This window comes from Callionymus lyra, chromosome 10, assembly GCF_982586985.1.
Source record: "Callionymus lyra chromosome 10, fCalLyr1.hap1.1, whole genome shotgun sequence".
In the NCBI taxonomy this organism is placed as follows: domain Eukaryota; kingdom Metazoa; phylum Chordata; class Actinopteri; order Syngnathiformes; family Callionymidae; genus Callionymus; species Callionymus lyra.
In genome coordinates this window covers 6211345-6229646 of record NC_141827.1, presented here as the reverse complement: position 1 = coordinate 6229646, position 18302 = coordinate 6211345, and the positions used below count along the sequence as shown (strand labels likewise).

The 18302-nt window shown below is 37.3% G+C and overlaps 1 protein-coding gene across 2 annotated transcripts in view; it reads right to left on the bottom strand.

The window, feature by feature from the left end:
- igsf21a (immunoglobin superfamily, member 21a) overlaps positions 1–18302 on the bottom strand; it is a 291710-nt gene that overhangs the window by 75397 nt on the left and 198011 nt on the right. For both annotated transcript variants that reach the window (XM_087800827.1, XM_087800828.1), the window contains exon 5: positions 12118–12233. In XM_087800827.1, the coding sequence (XP_087656953.1) occupies positions 12118–12233 (116 nt within the window). The remainder of the gene's footprint in view (positions 1–12117; positions 12234–18302) is intronic.

Here is an 18302-nt window from a genome sequence, read left to right as displayed (position 1 = left end):
GTCGGAATCACTTTTTATCCATCACCATATTACCTAGACCATCGCAAAGATGAAAAATGCACAATAAATGAATCCCTAAATTATTATTATCCCCTAATGGTTGCGGTCCACATCTCTAAGAGGAAAAATAAGGTAAGAATGAAGCTGCATGATGGAAAATTACTGAGCAAGAGTGTTGTCAAATTTGCTCAACCACAGGTGTTAACATGGTAATCATTGCTTGGGTTTTAAAGCATCTCTTGGTTTGAGATGGGAATGGAATGTGCGGGAAGGTCTCGAAAGGACACAAACCAGGTTTACTCAGATAAGCAATCAGGAAGAACACAAACCTTTGTTCGCTTCCTTTAAGACCAGCTGTGATTGAGTTTAGTCTGTGTTTTCTGATTATTAACTATTTTCTCGTCCCTTGGATGATCAATAACTTATGATGGAGTATAAAGATGCGACCAAAACAGCTTTTTCTTCAGGGTGAAATCAGACACTATATGAGAAGGTTCTGTTTTAATCTCTCCTTGTACAAGTAAAAGTATTGTGACTTTATACCAATTCTGATCACTGATTTCTAATCTTTAAATTCACAGATTAAAGTCAAATTTCAAAAGAGGACTTACAGTTGTAACCATCTTACTGTTTATATTATAATGACAAATGCATTCATAATATCAACAACAATAAATATAATTTATTATTATCATTATTATTATTATTATTATCAGTCTAATGATAATGATAAATGTTCCTGTCATAAAGAGTGTTTAATCAAAGTAAAAGCAACACATTTAAACACACAATTTTAAATTAAATATTAAAACTTAATATTAAAAATGAATAAAATTAGAATCTCAATGAAAATGATGATGGATGGATGGATGGATGGATGGATGGATGGATGGATGGAAGGATGGATGGATGGATGGATGGATGGATGGATGGAAGGATGGATGGATGGATGGATGGATGGATGGATGGATGGATGGATGGATGGAAGGATGGATGGATGGATGGATGGATGGATGGATGGATTTATGGATGGATGGATGGATGGATGGATGGATGGATGGATGGATGGATGGATGGATGGATGGATGGATGGATGGATGGATGGATGGATGGATGGATGGATGGATGGATGGATGGATGGATGGATGGATGGACTTTATTAATCCCTCTGAAGACCTCCTTCGGTAATTTGGGTTTCCAGTTCACAGCAGACGATAGTTTCATAAAAACAGGGACAAAGTGCAAATAAAAGAACAAAGTGCAATGGATGACAAAGTGCAAACATAAAGAACATAGATCAAAGGAAATAATGTAAAGAAAGGGATACAAGTATTAACTTTATACTTTTTTACCTGTTGTCTCTTGATTTTATAAACCAGAAATGTGAGTCTAAATCTCTAAATGTACGTCACGGATGTGATTTATACGAGTTTCATGCGCAAACAAAACCCAGCAGCTCCAAAGTGTCACCTGTGTTCAAGTGTTTTCCTCCATGTCGGCTCATTAAACCTCTTTTCTGGACCGCTGTGGGTGAAAAATGCACTCGACTAACATCTGACTCTTCTGTTAGTTGTGTTTGATCTGCTGAAGCCGAGAAACTAAAGGCAAAATGTTCGCTTTTTCTTTCTTTCTAGCTAACAGGAATAATTTTTTGGAAGTTTGTTGCAAACTTTCAGGAAGCAAAAAGTCTCCAGGTTCAAAGAGAATCACTGAGGAAGTCTATGTGGGCGAGCAGGAACTTAAGCACGTAGGGCTCGACTTTCTGTGAGTGGAATTGATTCGTAAAGTTAAACACAAAAACAAGTTAATTTGAGATTTATTGCTTATTAAAAAGACATATTTTTACAATTTGAGAATAAATTCACTGGAATCGTAACTGGAACACAAATCACAACTTCCTATTTAAACTCTCAGAAATCGAAATGGTGACGTCGTGGATGAATAAAGTAGATCTACGACTCATTTGCTTGAAAAAATGTCTTATTTTTCATTTTAAAAAATTGGACATACCTCGATAATGTGAGTCCGATTTATCCGCTTATGATTTGTTACCCTTGGGAAATATGGTCTGTGTATTAGTTAATAACTCTTAAATTAATCTGGAATGTTTGGTTATATTTCAGAGATTGTTGACCTTCTTACCTTTGGAAAACACAGAAATATAACCCCAACAAACAAAAGCAGCAATTCAGCAATTTCCAACTCCTTAGTTTCATTAAACGTTGTCATAACACTGGTAATAACTAAATTTGTTTGTTTTTTTGCATTGTTCAATCTGTTCTTCTATTGTATATTTAGAAAGTGAATTTTCACTTTTTTAAGACCAAAAATGTTTGACATTTTTTATCTTAGTTGTCAGTGTTTGAATTAGACAACCGTTTATTGAATAAATATAAAACTAAATATAAATACAAATCTTCTTAAAACAGAAGTCAATTAGTGAGTACTAAATTGAATTTAACTTAAATGTTGACACTTCTTTTTTTTTTAATTGTTTATTTTTTAAGCATTCTTATAATAGAATACAATGAATTAAATAAATGGTATATTAAAGGGTTACATTTATTTATATTGAATAATTGAATTCAATCATTTTATATTAAAAGGTTGCATTCATTTATGCAATTTATTAATAATGATTATTATGTTGAAAAGTTAATTCTGATTTTAATTAAATGAATACAATTAAATAATTTGTCTATAAAACATATTGAACTTGTTTTTTTTTTTAAATAATGGAAATAAAAAATCTATAATTCATATTAAATTGAAAGATTTTTTTTTCATTGAACCAAAAGAGTGCAATGAATTAAAAATTATAATTTAAAATTTAATTTAAAGTTTACAATTTTCTTTTAATTATAAAAATTAGAATATTAAAATCATAGTGTAGAGAGAAAACATTCTTTGAGATTTTAACCTTTCAATAAAAATAAAAAATAAAATATAAAAGCATAAAAAAAGCAAAATATATAGTTCTATACTATATTAAACACATATTTTAAAGATTTACCGTGATCAAAAAAGAAGTGCTGCCATTATTGTAAAGTAAACACACTGAGTTCAACTCAACCTCTTGTTCCTGCAACTGTTATTGTTGAGTCTAATAACAAGATGTCGGATCCTTCACACCTGAGCGTCCAGGTTGAAAAGGAAACTGTGATTTATCATCCCGGCCGGCATTGTGGAGTTCTGAGGCCGAGACCGACGAGAGGTGAACGAGGCCCTCAGGACTGATCCCTGTGAACGCCGAGTTCTGACACCTTACACCGGTTTAGTGATGAGAAGTACACGAGGCTCTTCGTAGTATTCTCACCTGCTAGAATATTCAATACGAGTGCAGACTCAATCTTGTTCTTTAAAACATTAACAGTGACTTTTCGCTTCGAATGGATTCATGTCCACGTTGATATGTTGACCTGCACAGAGGCCGGTGTTTAAGATAAGATAAGGAAAAGAGATAAGGGATGTTGACAATAACAGTTGACCTGAAGGTTATTGGTTTGGAGAAAGAAAACAAACACAAAGATAGTTAAGATGAATTGAATCTCAAAGAACAAAAAGGACATTTCAAAATCAAACACTACTACTTTTTATTTATTTTTTGTTTAGCCCAAGACTTTTATGTGATGTGGACTAAGGGTTGGGATTATTCTTAGAGTTATAGACAAAAAAGTTTGTTCATTTTAATGTAGCGACTGGAGCTCAGTTGTCTTCGTCTTCATCTCCGTCCAAAAAGACACTTAAAAACATATAAATACCTCCATAATGCTCGTCTGTAACGTCCCTCTCAACGTATTGAAGCCTCGACATTTGAAATTGTTCCGATAAAAATAATAAAATTGATATTTTAAGCTTGTTTGTAGCAGAAGCTAAAATGCTAACATGCTACTCAAACAGGAAACACCCCATGTAAATATCACCTGTCTGTGTAGGATGTTAGCATTTGAGCTTCTGCTACAAACAAGCTTAAAATAAAAAAAATAAAAATAAATTGATTCATCTTGGATTGAATTTTCGAAATTATAAATTGTTCTTATTAAATAAAAGTGGATATTTAAAGCTTGTTTGTAGCAGATGCTAAAATGCTTACATGCTACACAGACAGGGAACACCCCGGGTAAATCTCACTTGTCTCTGAAGCATGTTAGCATCTGAGTTCCTGCTACAAAAAATCTTAAAATGAATTTAATTTTTTAATCGGTCCAACATGTATTGAACCTCCGAAAATTAGAAATTGTTCGGAATATAAAAAATCGAAATTTTAAGTTTGTTTATAGCAGAAGCTAAAATGCTAACATGCTACAAAAACAGGAAACACTCACAGGTAATCATCACGTGGGTTTCCTGAATGTGTAGCATATTAGCCTTTTTAGCTTCTGCTACAAACAATCTTCAACTATAGACTGGCTTAATATTTTAAATAAAATTTGTCGAGGCTTCAATCCAAGATGGACGCTACAGACGAGCAGGATGAATTTGGATGTTTTTAAGGGTCTTTTTGGACGAAGATGAAGACGAAGACAACTGAGCTCCAGTCGCTACATTAAAATGAACAAACATGTTTGTCAATAACTCTAAAAAGTCTCTCTGAAAATAATCCAAACTCTCAGCAGAAAATGAGTGAAGTTTGAATTTAGAGCCAACTATTACTTTATGTGTCTAATGTAATGAATGGAGACCAGAACCGGTTCATAGTGCGATAATCAAAGGGCGTTATTTTCAGGTCTAATTTCTACCTTTTATGTAAAAAAGGGTGTCATTACGTCTCGGTCATGCCTGTAAAAGAAGTGCTATTATCACTAATAACAGCTGTTGCATGAGTACACACTCTTCGTTTTACCTCCAGCTATAAAACCCGTTCTCAGCTGTGATTAACCATCACTGACAGCTCCGAAGAGAAGGAAAAACGTTAAACTCTTACGTCAAATCAATCTCGCATTACAATGCCGCGGTCTGGGATTCCTGCGAGACCTCCTCTCGGGCTCCATGAAGGTCAAACTCCAGAGTTTTTTTTTTCCATCTCCTGCCAGGAAACTTAACTCTCCTCGAAAAAAATCAAACTTGATTATCGCTCCACGCAGGAAGTGGAGTCGTCGGCCGAGCTAACTGATGATGGACCTCGTGGAATCCTCTCATGTCCACATAACTTCCAGGTTCTGGTAGAAGTTCGTCAGCCCGAGCGACGGAAATCATGTTCACCTTGTCCTCACCTCGTGCCGGGCCCGTAATTGCGGTTGACACATACGCTGTGTGTCGGGAGTCCATTAGCATACACCTCTGGACAATGATTAATGACCCGGTGGGAACAAACAGCGAGCGAGTGCTCTCCGTCAGCGCTCCTGCCGATTGAAGCAACATTTGCATCGTTTAAGGGTCTCTGCGCTTTTAAAGTCAAGGAGAGAAGTTTAAATCAAAAATATGAAAGTTTTAATCCCCCATGAATCCTCCTTCTCACAGTTTCTATACCTTTTACCTTTTATTTTTAAGAGGAGAGAAATCTTTTCAGGCTGTTGCTCCTAAGCTTTGGAACGATCTTCTCTCTCTTTGCTCTTGATGGATCTACTGACTCCTTTAAGAAACATCTTAAGACGTTTCTATTTGTGCAGGCTTTTCCTTGATTTTCTGGAACTCCTGTGTTGTTCTCAGTATTATCTTGATCTTTGAAGTATGTACTTTTTTGAGTATTGTTTTGATTGTTAAAGCGCTTTGTGACCCTGGTCTCGAAAAGCGCTATATAAATATATATTACTTACTTACTTACTTATTTTCAGGATTCCTTTTTCATTTATTTGAAGTGAAAGAAGTGAATTTGGTTCACTCAAAAATATCATTTCACTCATTTTCTACTCGCCCTCATCGACTGAGAGTTATTTTCAGAGTAATCTGTTCATTTGTAATGTAGCGACTGGAGCTCAGTTGTCTTCGTCTTCATCTTCGTCCAAAAAGACACTTAAAAACATCCAAATACTGCTCGTCTGTAACGTCCCTCTTGGATTGAAGCCTCGACATTAGAAATTGTTCTACATTTGTTTTAATAAGTCTGGAAGGATTTCTCTCCTCTGGTCCTGAAGCGTGTTCAGGAACAATCAGTAGATTCTGATCCACAGACCTCAGAGCCCGAGCTGGGGTGTAAGTCTGGATCAGATCACTGATGGAAGGTCTGACCATGAATAGATCTGAAAGTAAGAACCAGAATTTTAAAGTTGATCCTAAAAGAAACTGGAGGCCAGTGAAGAGTTTTAAGGATCGGAGAAATGTGAGTTCTTCTACTAGAGCAGCTCAGAATTCTGACTGCAGAATTTTGTATTAACTGCAGGCGAGATTTGTGTTGTTCTCTGTGTTATCTTGATCTTTTTACTATATATTTTTTGAGTATTTTTTTTATTGTTTAAGCGCTTTGTGACCCTGGTCTAGAAAACAGCTCTATAAATATAAATTACTTACTTACTTACTTATTTTAAGCTTGTTTTTAATGGAAGATTCCAGTCCATAGAGTAAATCCTGCGCATGTGCATGTGTTTCAATGAAGTGACACTGGAGCTGGTACTGGAGTGACCAAGATCTTAAGCTAAAACTATGCTATAAAATATAGTTTTTCAGTAAAGTTTACTACGTCGTGGCTACAATCCAAGACGGACGATACAGACGAGCAGTCTGGAGTGATTTGGATGTTTTTAAGTGTATTTGTGGACAAAGATGAAGACGAAGACAACTGAGCTCCAGTCGCTACATTAAAATGAACAAACATTTTTGTCTATAACTCTAAAAAGAACAGATAACTCTGAAAATAATCGCAACCATTAGTCAACTTGAGGACGAGTAGAAAATGAGTGAAGTTTGAATTTTGTGTGAACAATCCCTTTTAATCCCATTTTTAATAACTCTTAAAAATCATTGGAATTCGATTTTTATACACAAAGCGGGTAAAAAATGAGCTTTCATGTCTCCGCACTGTCGATGAAAACCTGCCGTGTTCACGTAGCTGCTGCCATGAGTTCCGAGCGAGGGAGTCAGACCGAGAGAGGATCATTGAAAAATGAGTCGGAAAGTTATTTTATTTTCATCAGAAGTTTAGTGCCACATTTCCACCCAACCGTTCCAGCCGTGCTCGACTCGATCGGTTCTACACTCATCTAACATTTTCAACTGATCTTTTTCCTACATGGACAGTGCCGTCCTAACTAGTGCCGTGCCGTTTCTCGGACCCTTGGTTTTCAACTAAATTTGCGACTTTGTGGTTCACCTTTTCAGTCAGGGTTATTCCTTCAAACTACCGCTGGATTTGTTTTTCAAGGTCCAGGTTTCTTTATTCGTACCCAGAGAAACATTTGTTTGCAGAAGGGAATACAAAAGTCTGGAATCATTCACGGGTACGATGTACATTTTAGGACATCGTCAGGTATCAGACCAAACGGCTTCATCCTTCAGACGAAGCAGCCTCAGAAAAACATCCGTCAGACGAAGCAGCCTTAGGCTTCATACAAAACAACATTAGATAGATAATTAAATAGATAATTTTATTTATCTGAGTTCGGAAATTCACAATTCAAGCAGAAGATTTACAGATGAACACATTTAAAAAAAATAAAAAGCAAGAATACAAAGTTTTGCTAACTTTGGGAATGTACATAGTCAGGTATCAGACCAAACGGCATCAGAAAAACCTCCGTCAGACGAAGCAGCCTCAGAATGAACGGCCTCAGACGAAGCAGCCTCAGAAAAACCTCCGTCAGACAAAACGGCCTCAGACGAAGCAGCCTCAGACAAACCTCCGTCAGATCGAACTTTGTCAACCTTCAAAATAAAAGTCCCCAGACAAAACTTCATCAGATAGCGCTTGGAAAAAATAAGCGAAACATTTTATTGCAAATTAAACCGGAAGTGCATGTGATAACGACGTGATACTAGACAAATCGACATCAGATAGCATCTGGGAAAAAAATCACCGGAGCATTTTATTTCGAATAAAACCGGAAATACATGTGACGTCACACGTCAACATGCCATCGGATTTTGTAGTATAGTTATCACATGAATTTTGTTTTTTATTCGAAATAAAATTATGCGTTTATTTTTTTTCTATATGATATCCGATGTCCTTTTGGCTGATATCACATCGTTATCGTGTGCATTTCTGGTTTCATTCGCAATAAAACGGTACGTTATTTTTTTCACCAGATGCTATCTGATGTCGTTTTGTCTAATATCACGTCGTTATCACATGCATTTCCTGTTTTATTTGAAATAAAAAGGAGCGATTTTTTTTGTTTCTGATGTAGTTTTGTCTGGGGAATTTTATTTTGAAGGTTGACAAAGTTCGATCTGACGGAGGTTTGTCTGAGGCCGTTTTGTCTGAGGCTGCTTCGTCTGACGGATGAAGCCGTTTGGTCTGATACCTGACGATGTCCTAAAATGTACATCGTACACAGGAGAACAAGGGGTTTGGGATCAACAAGCCTTAGAGTACAAAACATAATTTCTTACTAACAGGAGTTGATAAAGTAGGTTGTGGCTGATTTAAGAACTTGCAGAGGGTACAAAGCTGTCCCTTTAGCGATTGGTTTTCCCCCGTAGCGTCGGCCTGATCGAGAAGAATATTCTCTCCATTAAGGGGGTGAGTACTGTCCTGAAGAATGGAGGTAAACCTTTCGCTGGAGCTGTCCAGAGTACAGACTGCGCTGGGGGTCGACTCACCAGCCGGCCGGCTCACCTCACCACCTGCAAGTTTTTTGTCTCTCAGGGACGAACGGACGTAACATCGTGGGCGAAGGACGAAACAGGTTTAATAAAGTTCTGTTAGAAGTTAAATAAACGGAGCTACCTTAGGCAAGACAAGCGCTTTTTTTTTTACATTCTCACAATTGTCCTTCAAGCTCAGATCACGGTCAAAGAATGTTCCCAAGTAAGTATATTTGTCCACAGACTGGAAATCTGCCACCTGACCCAAAGAGGTATAGACTTTGTCTAGAAGGAATGGACCAACTTATCTGTACATAAGTTCATCATACCGTACTCTTTCTCGCATTTATTTATTTAAATGGTGGATTTGTTTCTTTTGTTGGGTGGTGGTTCAGTGACGTCACTCTCTGACCAACCAGTGTCAGGCAGCAGAACCGGTATTAGAAATAGTATCTGCTTCGATGTATTGTACTAGTGGAAACAAAACCCTCAACAAGTCGAGTATAGTATAGCCGGAGGAAAAAGGCCATAGTGAGACAAACACAAATAGAGCTATGAAGTCCTACCACGGCAGGTAAAAAAAACAATGCACTTCTTATTGGTAAGAAATGTTTTTTGGGTGAAAGTTTGTTATCCATAATACTAAAAATACACTTTTATTTTTAAAAACCCTCATGATATCTCAGGGTCAAGTTGACCCATAGTCTAGTGGTATCCCTTGTGTTGTTGTTGTTCACCCTGAGCCAGACACAACACAAGGGATACCTCAAACACGTTTGTAATCAGTGTCCGGATCATCTTGACCCAGAGACTGCACAAGGTTTAATTGTTAAGTTAGACGATGTTAAATGAAATTAAACTTTTAAAAATACTTGTCATTCAGTTGGTTTTCTCTTATATAGGAAGTTTGACTTATATCCGTTGAGGTTTTTTCTCCAATTGTTTTTAAGAACAATCATTTTTGATGTATTTTTTACACACAGTCAAGGTGAGAAGTGTTTCTCGCCCCATGATGGCGTCCCTGCGGCCCAAAGATAACAAGCCGGCTCTATCAATCACAGTTTACGGCGACATTTAGTGGACCGGTCCCTGCTTTAGTTCGGGCATTCATTCATTCTTTTGAAGGCGATGGGAGAGAAGGGGAAACTTCAGTTTTGATGGCCAGTCGCCGCAATTCCTTTCGGTAAAGATCCGACCAAAATAAAAGCTTACAAGGGTCTCTCAGAGGGTTTACCGCACAGAGGTGAACCTTTCGGTGGATCGCCGACTGCCTCGACTGTTCTCCGTGGTATTTAAAAGTAGATCTGTCGGTATTGACAATTAAATATTCTATTGAAATATTAACAGCCCTCACGATAATGGTGGGAGAAAGCTTTAAGTATCACTTTGTCTCCGTCTATGGCGCCTGCCAATGATTCCTCCCACACAAGCTGCTTCGGATCAGTAACGGCTGAGGGTGCAGTCCTGCGCTTGAATCATTGCTTTAAGATTCTTCGTCCCGGAAGGCCTCTCTTCTCTCTACTACAACCTGACCTCGGTTGTTTGATTGACACTCCGTGAGGCATCGCTGACGTCTAGACCACACGTTGCAAGAATAGAATGAGAAACATTCGTATCTTAGGTTGACCCAGTTCCACTCTTTGTTTCGTTTTGTACTGTAGAAAATGACTAATTGATGGATTGATTGAAAATTAGCGCCACGGTTCGCGCGACTGCTTCCGTGAGATGAACAGAGACAGAACCGTGTACAAACATTATTGCAATGTCACAGTGATTGGATGGATCATTGAGGCGTGACCATCAATAACATGTAAACATGTCTGCATCCCGGAGACTGATTCGCTGGTTGTATCTACATTGTGCGGTTTAATTAGTTCAGCGTTCAGCCACAGTACAACAATCCTTCTTCGCTTCCTCTGTGATGGTGATGAAGATTGTAGCAAAAAAAATTGGTTGAACTATAAATAGTGGATGCAGTGGCTGTTAGATTATGGCGGGGGGGTTAGGTGGGTGCAAGTACTGAGGCCAAAAGAAACCTGCCAACAATTGCTACCACTGTATATATATAAAAACATCAGGATAGTAACCAATCGAAATACTCTATAAAGACCAGTTGAGAACTTTATGAAGCCATTGTAGCTATGTATTTAGTTTTGGTGGCACAAAGGGCAACTTAGCAAATCACAATTTGGTTCTATGTGGGTGGGGCCAAAAACTGCAGACTTCGTAGACTTCTGAAGTACGTCCATTGTCATCTCAGCAGAGTAGTTAGAGGGGGAGATTTAAATGGCAGCAATAACAGTGACGCTGTAGCTAGCATGGATGTATCGCTAGGATATTTTCAAGGCGACCTTTCAAATACTATAAAGAGATTTCATACTATAAAATTATCGTTACTCTCCGTTGGGCTTTGATGTCAAAGTAATATCAGAGTAATATTTATTTTTTATCTCAATATTAAAGGGAGTTGAATAGTATACTTATCTGATTTCAGCCAAAAATGAGCTCAAGTTTTCCGAAGAGGTCTCTGGTTGTAGATAAATAATTATCGGATATTTTGCGGTTATAGCTAAGGTGGCGTTCCAGCTGTGAAACAAACGGTATACTAGCTTTTCTATTATTTTATTTTTGAAAAGCAGTGAGAGGGGGAGAGTAGTTAGAGGGGGAGATTTAAAAGGCAGCAATAACAGTGATGTTGTAATAAGAGAGTAGAAGAGTAAAAAGTAAATACTGTAAAGGGATTTCAAAGTAGAAAACTATCCTCACTCTATGTTGATCTTTGACGTCAAAGTAATCTCAAAGTAAAACTTATCTGATTTCAGACATGTAGCCAAAAATGAGCTCAAGTTTTCCAAAGAAGTCTCTGGTTGTAGATAAATAATTATTGGATTTTTGGCGGCCAATGGTATACTAGATTTTCTATTATTTCTATTTTTGAAAAGCAGTTAGAGGGGGAGAGTAGTTAGAGGGGGAGATTTAAATGGCAGTGATAATAGTGACGTCGTGGCTCGCCTGGATGTATTGCTATTTTCAAAGCAACCTTTTTACTAAAAATAGTTAAAGGTTTTAGTTAAATAATGGAAAGGCATTTCAAAGTAGAAAATTATCGTCACTGTCTACTGAGCTTTGTTGTCCGTGTCAGCAGCGTCAGAGATTTCATATTGTGCTTCGATTTCGGTGTTAAAGGATCAATTAATTATTGATTTAATTCTGATTTTAGGATAGCTTAGGTGACATCTCAGCTGTCAAGCCATTGGTAAACTAACATTTCTATTCTTTTTCACTTTTGCATTTTAAAATAAAATCTTGCTTTAACTGGGCAGAAGGTTACGAGAGCAGAAAGTCTTTCCTTCCTGTGATTAGAAGGCGTACACGGAGAGCAGAGGCGAGTCCCGAGTGGTTGCGAATTACGGAGTAACTTGAACAGTGACTCACCGATGGGGCCGGTTTTCCTCCTTTCGCTGTGCACAGAAGGGTGAAATTCTGAGCTTGGTATCGACTGAATGGAGCCGGAGTGTTTTCTGCCACCACCGATATGTTGTTTGGAGGAGCTGTTTGGTAACAAGAAAACAAGAAACATTGGTCAGATCCATGTATATTAGACACTTATTTAAATAAAAAATACTGCGATGTTAATCACAATGATTTGTTGCTCCATGAGTTTTTAGGCAGGTTGTTAGTCTACATAAGTTTACATACAATTACATAACAAATTTAGGATTTTAAGCACATTAGAAAAAGACACACAATTGTTTCACAACTCACATGGTACTAATACTGTCGTTTTACGTACAGGGGTGATAAAAAGGTGTATTTCTGACAAAGAAAATGACATGAAACTATCTTGCTGACAAGCTTCTGCTTGAACAAGCTTCGGACAATATCTTAACTAATCTGTATCTATAAAGGGCAATTGGTTTTTCTATCATGGTGCTACAGAGATCTTCTTGGACTCACTCAATGACCACCATGAACTGATCTGAGTCTAGATGAAGATCTTCATCTTCGTCCAAAAAGATCCAAATACCTTCATAGAGCTCGTCTGTAACATCCCTCTTGTATTGAAGCCTCGTCTTTTGAAATTGTTTGGATTAAAAAAGAAAGTCTTTATTTTAAGATTGTCTGTAGCAGAAGCTAGAATACTAACACGCCACACAGACCGGAAACACTCACATACAAATCTCACGTGCGTTTCCTGTCTGTGTAGCATGTTAGCATTTTAGCGTCTGCTACAAACAAGCTTAAAATAAATACTTTTCTAATTGGTCCAGGATGTATTGAAGCTCCAAAATTAGAAATTGTTCAGATTAAAGAAAAGTTGATATTTTATGCTTGTTTGTAGCAGACGCTAAAATGCTAACATGCCACACAGACAAGAAACACTTACAGGTTAATCTCATGTGCGATTTCTGTCTGTGTAGCATGTTAGCATTTTAGCCTCTGCTATAAACAAGCTTAAAATATAAGCTTATTCATTTTTAATAAACTATTCCTTTTGTCAAGGGTTCAATTCAAAAGGGAGCAGTATGGAGGTATTTGGATGTTTTTAAGTGTCAAAATAACCACCTCGAACTGATCTGTGTCTGGATGAAGAGGTTGTTTTTTGGGAGCTTTTTTTTATGCTATGTCTGCAACGGCCAAAAAGCCAGATAGCAATTTCGCGCTAACTACTACCTAGATCTCTGAAGCCATATTGTAGCTCAATAGAAAGTTTTAAATAAAATGATATCCCCTTTCTGTTTTTTTTATTTAATATGTTTTTGTATCTTGCAAAAATCCCTGGGTAAGAGATGGGAAACATCTGCACAGACTTCAAAAAACATTCGCCCATATAGAGAATTTAAAGTAGTCAATGGACATATGTATGTTTTTTGGGCTGTGGGAGAAAACCGGAGTGCCTGGAGTAAACCCTTGCAATCGCAGGAAGAACATACCACGGCAATAACACATTAAAAAAATAAGACCATTGTCTTCCTTTAGAGTCAACTATGTGTTCAATAATCGTGGACCACTGTTAAAAAGAGTCCAGCATCAGTGAGGCTTCGAAGCAGGATCAGTCAAAAATTAAGCATCTTACTTACTCTATCAACCTGTAACAATGTATTTATTTTCAACAGAGAATTCTGATAACCACAACACAACCATTCTACCAAAAACACTGAAAATAAGAAAGCAGAGAAATCCACTGAGGGAATAAAAAAAACAGACAAAGACTCTCTCTCTCCGTCTCCACCGTATCAATCTATTTTAACAAGAAAGCGAGCTCCCGCGGAGACACTCGCCGCCTAAAATGGTAACTGATTGGTCCGGACAATACACTCAAAAGTCCCGCAGGCTCATGTGAGTCAGATGAGGCTGATAAGGTGGAAAATCTCATACATATCATATCACTAGCCCTCTGTTGGGATCTCTCCGGGGATCTGTGCGAGTCTGTCACAGAAGTGTTAAGTGGAAAAATGTGAACAGGAGCCTCACAAAGATGATCCGAAGCAAATCACTTCCTCACATGGAACGCCTGTCATTTAAATGAAGCCACACGATGATACAAATGATGTTTAATGTATGTTTGTTTCTTATCTTTCAGATGAAATAGAATTTCATCTCATTTTTTATTCACCCTCTTGTTGACTAAGAGTTGGGATTATTTTCAGAGTAATCTGTTCTTTTTAGAGTTATAGAGAAAAATGTGTTTTCCTTTTATTGTAGCGACTGGAGCTCAGTTGTCTTCGTCTTCATCTTTGTCCAAAAAGACACTTAAAAACATCCAAATACTGCTCGTCTGTAACGTCCCTCTTGGATTTAAGCCTTGACAAGAGGAACTGTAAATAAAAAACTTAAACAAGTCTATATTTTAAGCTTGTTTGTAGCAGAAGCTAAAAGGCTAACATGCTACACAAACAGGAAGTACTCTGGTGCTGCGTCTCAAATCGCGCACTTCTCAAAGTGCCCTGCTTTACAGTACACTATAAGACAGTGTAGTACTGTCTCAAATCAAACTCTGCTGCTACACACTTCCTGGAAATGACTCGACAGCTTCTTCTTCTACTACTTTGTAACGCTGATTGTAACCAGTCGTTGGAACCCAATCGTTGACGTCACGACAGCGCTCTTCGCCAATTGAAAAAGTTATTAAGTTGTGTTTCATTGTGTTATTATTGTTGTTGTGTTCATTTGTGGTAAAAATGTATGTATGATGAGCTGTCGGGTCTGTTCCTGACCAGTCACACTCATCAGTGACGCCTGTCAAGTGCATGCGGAGAAAAAGTGACAATTACCCGACGAGTTTCCCAATTTTCCGTTGATAGGCGAAGACAGGGAGCCGCTGCGAGTGCTTATCTTAAGTGCTAATGGATTTTTAGCTTCGGCGCCAACACTGTCAACACATTGTTCTGCCACGATTGTATGTTTTTCACTTAATGTGTCTTCGAATTGTGCGAGAAAGCCGCCGGTGTTGTGAAAAAAAAAAAGCCACCGAAGGAAGGAAATACATTTAATAGATTTGTCAATCTCTTCGTAGCAACGCTGTACGTCTGTGCTTACCAGGTCCTTCTTCCCTGTACACTTAAAGAGACCTTGAGTTATTTTTGTTTAGTCTTCCATACGTTTTCATACCAGGCAGCAGGAATTGATACCATTTTTGTTGGAAATCTATGTTGCAGTGCATTAAATAGCACATATGGATTTAAGAAACAAAACGATACACGGGTAAATTCGATAAAATATATCTACAGTATATATTCTTTGAGTTTTTTTTTTTCAAACTACATATTAGTTTTACCATAGTTCTTTTATGGTTTTAAATTTCAATGAATTATGTGTAAATTGCAATAATTTCATATTTGTACTTAAAATAAACTCATCAATAAACTCCAATTTTATGTAGCAATTAAAGTTCAGGCCACTAGATGGCAGCAGTCATTACATCCTCCGCAAGATCCCGGCGATTACTGAGGACGAGAGGATACAGTTGCCTCCAATTTTATACCGTGAGCTACATTTTCTGAAGTTTGTGTTTGTGACGGTAATAACAGCAGAATTAATTTTTCAAAAATACTTTTTGTGTCACGGTACTATTTTTGATTAAATTAAGTCATATATATAAAACCCAATACTAACCGTCCTACACTATTTACCAAAATACAAATCTTGTTGATAGTGATACACGCCACACAGCAGGCATGAAGAAGAGTAGCTCGATTCTGCATTTGGAGTCACTCTTAATCATGAGGAAACTCCTAACAATTGAAATAAACGCATCCTTAAATTAAAAAAATATATATTTCTCTGATGCATTATTGAAAGATATGAAGATTTGAAACAGGACTCTTTCAACTCAATTGATTAGTATTTCTTTTAACATTCATAAAAGAAAAATAAGAATTTCACTACACTTGTTTGTTTGTTTTCATTCAGGAGTTTCTATGATGTATCTATAATACGAATGGATCAATATTTACCTTAAGTATAAACATGTTATTAACGTATACCTGCTTCTGCTTGAATATTTAGTGGCGAAGGATGATCAATCATTGTTTGTCTATGTCTGACAGACTTTAGGAAAGAAAGATGTGACACATTAAAGCCGAAGCAAATAAAAAACAAGACATGAAAAAACAGTCAAATATCAGCAACGCAGCACATTTTGTGCCCAGTTGATAAAGATTCGCTGTTCATTGTTTTTTCTTACCCGATGTTCTTTGTTTTCATCTCCGTCGGCTGTTTCAAATCAGCGTTTGCTTTTTGTTTTAGAAAATCTACCAGGGTCTGCATTTTAAATCACTTTTAAAACAACCAATACATTATTGAAACCCTCTTTTCACAACGTTACAAGTCTCAAATATCTGAGTTTTTAAAAAGAAAAAGACAGAGAATTGGCAATCGAGGAGGGAATGAGGCAACACGAGTCGGTCTGCTGAATAATGAGCCCTGCAGACTCCAAAGAAAGGCTTTCAAATAAGAAGCTGGAATGTCAACATATTTTTGATATTCTTCTAAAAAGTTGCTTTAAAGATTCAAGGGAAGACAGGAAAAAAAAAAGGGCACAATGTGAAGTGGAATATATACGCGGCTTCATTCGCAGGGTTCAGATCAAAAGACTTTTCATAAAGTTTCTCCTGCAAATTGTCGTGGCGACGGGAGTCAATTTAGGGCGGTCGAGTCGTAATGAGTCTCAGAAAAGACGAGTGCGAGTCGTCTGCTATGGATGTTTTCACTCGGGTTCAAAAGTGACTTGGATTAAACGCTGCCTCACCTAGAGAACAAGTATATCTGCCAAGGAGCTCGTTACACACGACACTATAAAGTCCCAAAGAAAAATCTACAAAATATTTTTTGTTATATCAGGAATTGTGTTGTCTATGTGCTCACAAATAAAGCTTTGGCTTATCTAGGCCATCTAGGGTACGAACCACTACTAGCAACCTTAAGTAGACATCTTAACCCTTGTGTATCCCAGGGTCAAGGTGACCCGAAGGCACAAAAACAAACGTGTTTTTGGTATCCCTTGTGTTGTCCCTTATCTTGACCTAGAGGAAACACAATGGGTACAACAAACACATTTTTTTCGGGCCTTCGGGTCATCTTGACCCAGAGATAACGCAAGGGTTAGAAAACTTTCCTTTTTTGTTTTGACATTGTCACATCTTCGACATTGTCACATTTTTTTTCTGATTATTACGCTATAGTGTGTAGCGTGTGACCTGACAGGATTAGAAGTCAGAAGCAAACCTTCAAAAACGTCCTGGATCCAGATGGTAATCTGGAACAAAAGCACCATCACGAATTCCTTAAAAATGTCTTCATAGATGTTCACAGCGTTTTGAGCTTTCTTGGAAACAACACCAAACCTTTATCCATATATTTTCTTAAATATTTATTGAAATGTGTTTGAGGAGAAAAGAAAAGTCAGTTATAAAGGGAAGACAACTGCTGGGTCTCGGCGGAGCAATCCAACATAATGCTAATGTTTTTAAATGTCAACTATTATAAAAAAAACCCTCATCTCATGACTCACTTGTTTTAAATGTTGAAGTCTTTCTCTCCAAGACGCAGTAAGTTTCTCATCATGACCTTGTTTTCACTTTATTACTTTATAAAGTTGCTCTGAAATCTGGGCGAACAAGAGGTTATGAGAGCCCATAATGACGTAATAATGGCTTCACTCCTCCTCCAGCCAGCTGTAATCACTCCCCGCTTTGTTTAAACAACGAGTCCCTTGTAGGTTCGAGACTTGATTGATGACACACGGTGACAAACATTGATGCTTGACCAATCACAGCAGAGTGGGTTTGGTTACGGTAAACATTTCATCTCCAGATTTCAAAAATAAGTAGCTACTCACACACCCAAAAAACATTGATAAGATGTTTTAAATACTATATAAAACACTTTATCACTATCAGTTCCCATATAAACCCTAGTGTTTACCTTTTATTTAACAATGACTGAATGTTGGAGCGTCACTCATTCCAACTAGATTATTTTTGACCACAGGAATTTATAAAAAACATTTTTTATTTTAATTATTTCTTGGTAATAATAGTTTAAAATGTTAATAAACTAATTGCTTATATTTCTTGGCATTATCATGTGTTCAAGACGGTCCCAGCGTGTTTGGAAGC